This window comes from Panicum virgatum, chromosome 9N (genome assembly GCF_016808335.1).
Source record: "Panicum virgatum strain AP13 chromosome 9N, P.virgatum_v5, whole genome shotgun sequence".
NCBI classification, from domain to species: Eukaryota; Viridiplantae; Streptophyta; class Magnoliopsida; order Poales; family Poaceae; genus Panicum; species Panicum virgatum.
The window spans coordinates 9,887,599-9,893,598 of record NC_053153.1 but is presented as its reverse complement, the minus strand read 5'-3'; the positions used below and the strand labels follow the sequence as shown (position 1 = coordinate 9,893,598).

The 6,000-nt window shown below is 55.2% G+C and overlaps 1 protein-coding gene across 1 annotated transcript; it reads left to right on the top strand.

Annotated features, from left to right (window-relative positions):
- The first annotated feature begins 222 nt into the window (after window positions 1-222).
- Window positions 223-1,204, top strand: LOC120687262. The gene has a single exon (XM_039969248.1). The coding sequence runs from the start codon at window positions 274-276 to the stop codon at window positions 1,144-1,146; it is 873 nt and encodes a 290-aa protein (XP_039825182.1). The 5' UTR covers window positions 223-273; the 3' UTR covers window positions 1,147-1,204.
- The last annotated feature ends 4,796 nt before the right edge of the window (window positions 1,205-6,000 follow it).

The window sequence follows — 6,000 nt, the reverse complement described above, 5'->3', positions numbered from 1 at the left end:
GCATCTGAACTTATCTGTTGAAGACAAAAAGTTTCTGACCTTTGTGGCCACTGGTCAGCCGGTGTCACGGTTACCGAACTATGGCGTGGAGCCCGGTTTGTCAAAATCGGCTGTCAGAAGGGTGAGGGAAGCACAACTGTTGGTCAAGCTGTTAATGCCAATTTCAGATGGAAGAATTTGTGGAGATTGAATTGTCCACCAAAGGTGAAACACTTCTTTTGGAGGTTTACACTTAAAAGCCTGTCTGTGCGGAAGAACATCAATAGAAGAGGGATGGAAATTGATACTAGATGCCCAGTTTGTCTGAGATTGGATGAGGACGGGGGTCATTGCTTCTTGAAATGTAAATATGCAAAACAATGCTGGAGGGCCCTTGGTCTGGAAGAGGAGAGGGAGATGCTGTGCAAGTGCTCATCATCTATGCAGGTTTCGGAGAACATTATGTCCATGCAGGAATCGAAAAGAATCCTAATCATTGGTCTATTGTGGTCTTGGTGGGATGCTCGAAATAAAGTGAACGCAGGAACAGAAAGGAGATCAATTGATGAGATTATATATAGAGCCCGATTGGTGACACAGAATGTGCAGGAATTGCCCACCAATGCAGAATCGATCAATGCACGAGAACGTGATCGACGATGGGTGCCGCCGGGGCGGGATGTATGGAAGATAAATGTTGATGCAGCTTTCTTGGAGAAGGACCTTGGGGGTGCATGGGGCTTTGTGGTTCGTGATGATCATTCCAGAGCAGTCTTGGCAGGTGCTGGTCGGATTGCGGTGGTGAGTGATGCCCTCTGTGCTGAAGCCCGTGCTTGTATTGAGGCGCTAATGGTAGCAGCGAATCAAGGCATGCAACATGTCATGGTGGAAACAGACTCCCAGACCCTGGTCAAGGCTCTACAAACGGATGAGTTCGATCGTGCTCAGGGGGGTGTGTTATTCAGAGAAGCGAAGTTCCTGATGGCCACCATGTTTAGTTCGGCATCAGTGGTACATGTTCATCGTTCTTGTAATTTAGTAGCTCATGAATTGGCTCGTGCTGGTCGTATTAGGGACTTGGATCACCCGGCTGTATGGGTGCATCCTCTCCCAGACTTTGTAATCGCTTTATTGGTTCGCGAATCCGCTGAACCTCTGGTGCCTTAAATAAAGAAACGAGCCTTAACTCAAAAAAAAAAACGGCTGTTTTCAAACAGGGAGATGGAGACGTGAAACGTGATCGCTGGGAGTATGTTATCTGCATTTTGACATGTGATGAATTGTAGAATTGCGTCTTTAAGAGAAACAAAAAGTTGGTTTGGCTTGAGTTTGTTGGGTTGACTAGTTGTCTGAACACTGGGTTTCAGTTTCTACAATTTGGATTAGTTATCCTACTCAGGGTTTCAGGGAGTCGGGACACGCAGCGATTGATCCTGTTGCAAGTTGCAACCCGGCCTCTGACGCCTCTAACGCCTTTGCCTGTTCAAATCGAGAGAGAGGAAACCACACGGGTGCCTGTTTTATGACTAGCCGGATGAGACGATGTTCAGAGTTCAATCTGTAGCCCTGTATTCTTACCTCCGACTTTTCTGAACAGTTCCTGGCACGACACGAGGACTTGATTGCGGATCACTTCAGGTATCTGGACTACTACTACAACCTCTCTACAGTGTGCTACTGTGCTACACATCACTCATGCGCAACTCGAGACACTTTAAAGTTCATCAAGCGTGTGTTTAGATCCCACAAAAATCTCCCAACATCCAAACTTTCAATTACATCAAAATCACATCGAAACATTAAATATAGCAAATAACCCATGCATGGAGTACTAAATATAGGTAATAAAAAACTAATTGTATAGTTTTGATGTACGTTGCGAGACGAATCTTTTGAGCCTAGTTAAATTATAGTAGGACAATATTTACCATAAATAAACGAAAAGTGCTACAGTACACTACAATGTCCGATGTGACTTTTCACATCCTTTTCCTTCCATCTAAACACAGCCCAACTACGCAACTGCCTGTGGTCCGTATTTCTGACACGGCCCGTCTCTGGTTTTCAGATCCAATGCAAGCATTGTTTACTGTAGCGGAGCCTCCCTGACATCGACACCTGCTAAAGCTAAACAAAGCCTCGATTAGTAGTAGTCGTCATCGTCTTTATCAGATCGCCGCATTGTTTAACCGATCCGTTACACGCGTCGCCGTCGCAGGTCCGTGGCCAACTCAACCGCCCGCAAGGCCGCAACCGGACGCCGACCTCTAGGGTGCCAGAGTGCCAGGGCAACACACGGCCGGCCGGCGACTGGCTCTCGGCGCCCGGGAGAAGGGTAGAACTAGAACAGCAAGCAACGCTCCACATCACGGCGGCACGCCGGCACCGACCCTGTTGCAAGGTTAACCTAACCGGTGGGAACCGGTCCGGTTTGACCGGTTACCGGTCAAACCGGTCCGGTCCGGGTCCGGTTCCGGTTCCGGCCGGTACCCAACCGACCAAAATTCAAATTTTAAATTTGAATTCAAAAAATGAAAAATTCCCAAAAAATTCCTAAAAATACTTCAAGGTGTGATGAATTTAATGGTGTCAAATTTTCTCAAAAATTCATTCATTTAGTATAGTTTGTGGGAATTTAAAGTTAAATCAAAAAAGAAAAAGAAAAAAAATGGGCCGGCCCATGAAGGCCCACCGATCAAACCGGTCGGTAAACCGGTAAAACCGGCCGGTAAACCGGTTGCACGGGAGCGTTTGAATTTCAAACCGGTCAAACCGACCGGTAAACCGGTCAAACCGGCCGGTAAACCGGTCGGAACCGGTTGCACGGGAAAATTTGAATTTATTTGAATTTGGATTTGAATTCAACCGGTTTCCACCGGTTACCGGCCTAACCGGTCCGGTAAACCGGTACCGGAGGGCGGCGGTAACCGGTTTCCGGTTGGGAAATAAAACCCTGCCCTGTTGACGCCGAGGAAGCGGGTTGTCCCTCCCCTGCGGTCTCCGCATGGAAGCGGGCACCGGGACCGCGCGGAAATCTGACGAGAACGCCCGCGACTAGGAGGTGGGAAAACCCGGGCGTGCGAGGCGAGCGGCGACGGCGATTGGAGGGAAAGCCGAGACAGAGAGCTGGCCCGAGTCGTCTCACCTCGCGCGGTGCGGGCGGTGGGCCCGAGCCACTGGCTAGGCCGCTGGGACACTGGGTGATGGCCGCGGAAGAAGAGTCGCCGTCTCGCTATACGTGGGCCTAGCCTGCGCCAGGTGAGGGCGGACTCGGGGTGAGCGGATGGCCGATGGCGAGCAGAGCCTGCCGAGGTAACGAGGCGAGTGGGGGGCCCGCGAGGGGAGGTGAGGGAGACTGTGTTCGCTTCGATGGATGGTTGCGCTTCGATGGATGGATGCGCCTCGCGTCGAGGGTTTTGCGCTTAAGACTCTCCGCACTCGTCGTTCTCTAAATTCGTTCTAAATATTTTATTCTGGTCATCAAGATTCTCTACTCTACGTTCCGTTTCTCCGCGCTCGTTCACTCTCTAAATCTATACTCTATATCAACTACCATCCGCGAGACCCACTTATCAGAATTATTTTATTTTTATCTTTCCCTTTTTCCTCTCTCTCCCCTTTCCCCCTCTCTCCCCTTTCCCCTCCACTCCCGTCTCTCTCCCCCTCCCCCCCTTCCGAAGGTGGCCGAGCTCGGCGACGCCCCCTCCGCCGGCGAGGGTGGAGCTCGACCCGGCGGCGGCCTCTCTCTCTTGCTCCCACCTCTCCCCCTCCCGGCCCCGACGGCGCGCGGGGCCGTGTGCGGCGGCAGCGCAAGCTCCCGTGTGGCCTCGTCCCACCTCCCTCCCCTGCGCCGGGCCAAGAGCGGCGGCGGGGCTACGCGCGTGCCCCTCCTCCCTCCCTACGTCGACGCGCGAGCAGGCGCGGCGGCCTTGGCCCCTCCCCGCGCCGGCCATCCTCCTCCCCGGCGGCCATCCCCACCAACGCGGGCTTCCCCGAGCTCCGCCCGCCCCCATGGCGGGCCTTCCCGAGCTCCGTCCGCCGTGGGCCGTGGCCATGGCGACGCGGCGGCGGAGCCCCGCGTGGTGGCCGGATCCTGCGGCGGACGCGGAGGTGGAGCCGCGCGCACACCTCCCGCGGCTCGCCGGAGGAGCTCACCGGGGCACCAGCGCGCAGCGCGGCATGGCCGTGCTCCCTGTGCGCGGCGCGGCATGGTCGAGCTCGGTGCAGCGCGTCCACCACGCGTGTGGGGCCGGAGCCGCGGGTGCCATGGCGAGGCGGAGTCCGCGACGCCGTCGCCCCCACGCGCGACGGAGCAGGGGCGGAGGAGGCGAGTTGGGGCCGCGCGCGCCGGGCTCCCTCGCGGCGGCGGCGGGTGGGACGCGCCTCCTCCTCGCGGCCGAGCTCCTCCCCTGCACCCACCGCCCGGCCCCTCTGCTCCGGCCCTGCTCGTCGCCACCCCCAAACCTCGGCGCGGATCGCCGGCCTCGGAGATCTGAGCTGCCCCTGCCGCGCGACCTCGCCGCGCCCCCGCGCCGGCGGCGCCTTCCTCCCCCGCGTGGGGCCATGGCGGGCGGGCGGGCGAGCGCCGCGGCGGCATTGGGCTCGAGGCCCTCCCTCCTCCCGCCCCCTCCCATGGCGCGTGGGCTCCGAGCTCCGGCCGCGTGGCAATGGCGCCGAGCTCGGGCGGGAGGACAGCATGCGGTTGGGGACGACTGCGGGAAGAACGAGGGCCCCGCGCGTGTCCGTTTCTAGAGTCGTCCGTACCGCTCCACAGATGCCGCGCGGGAGCTCGAACTCCATTTTCCAGAGCCGCTTAGCGCGCCCCGCTGCAGCGAAAAAAACGCTAAAGGCGCTCTGTAAACGAGGTAGCGCGAGGCTTACACAGAGACCGCTGCGGAGAGCCTAAAAGGCGATGGTGAAGTTCCCATAGCGATTGTCATGCAATGTCAGGCACAGTGCGAGACTTGTAACGATCATCTTATCTTTTGAGGCAATGACACGATATCTCGTTCAAGGGATGGACAGAAATAGATCGCACATAGAAGGATGAAATCATGCAGACGAGCGACGGGCGGGACAGACAGAGAAGATGAGGGTAATACAAGAACCAGGAGATGCGCAGAAGTCGCGGCCCATCAATTACTGGGCATGGGTTGTTACTGGGCTGGATCATAATTCCCGGCCCGGACTAGGGTTTATTTACGAAAGAGAAAAGTTCATTAACAATCTTTCTGGCCCGAGCGAAGCCGAGAGCAGAGCAATTTCGTTGGCTCGGTCCACTCCGCCCAGTTCGGCAAATCGGCAGATGATACAGCAGCAGTACTGCCGCAGTTGGCGATCTCATGAGTCATTTTATTCATGAATGAAGTATGTTTTTATTCCCAGTTGGTGTTCGATTCATGCCCAATCTTTTTGGGATGCTCTTTTTTTTGGTATAACAGAAGACAACGGATCCGGGAAAGATGGGAAACAACATTCTTCACCACCCCCCCCCCCCCCCCCCCACACACACACACTTTCTTGAAATCCATCAATTGTCTGCTGTGAATAACATCAACACGACACACCCTGAAGAAGATGAACCGTTTCAACTGCAGCAGCGAGCAGATCCGAGAGAACGAGACCAAGGGGAGGCCGGAAGGCCGGAACAATGAACTTCCGGCGGTTTGCGTACCTGATCACCTAATGAGTAAACTTGAGACTTCGGCACGCATGAGTACGGGACCTATCCATATGTAAATGGAGTAACATGATTGCACATTTGCATGAGTCACCTTCTGTTCTCATCAAAATATAATTCTTGCCTTAATCCGGGCATCCGGCCCGTCTATGCTTCTACTACTTGGCAGCCAAGTTTTCGGTTGGCTAGTGGGACTTTTTTTCCTTGACGCATGCCGTTCGATCGCGGTTCTTGGCAAAAGATCGGACGCTCCACGAAACGCCCAGAGCCAGCTGTATAATCTGAGCAGTGTTTCTGTTTCCAGTCTGCCTGGGCGCTGGCTTTTGCTCCTCCACGGGCTG

Coding starts and splice junctions, on each gene's coding strand:
- LOC120687262 (XM_039969248.1), top strand. CDS start 274: ATGGAAATTGATACTAGATGCCCAGTTTGTCTGAGATTGGATGAGGAC.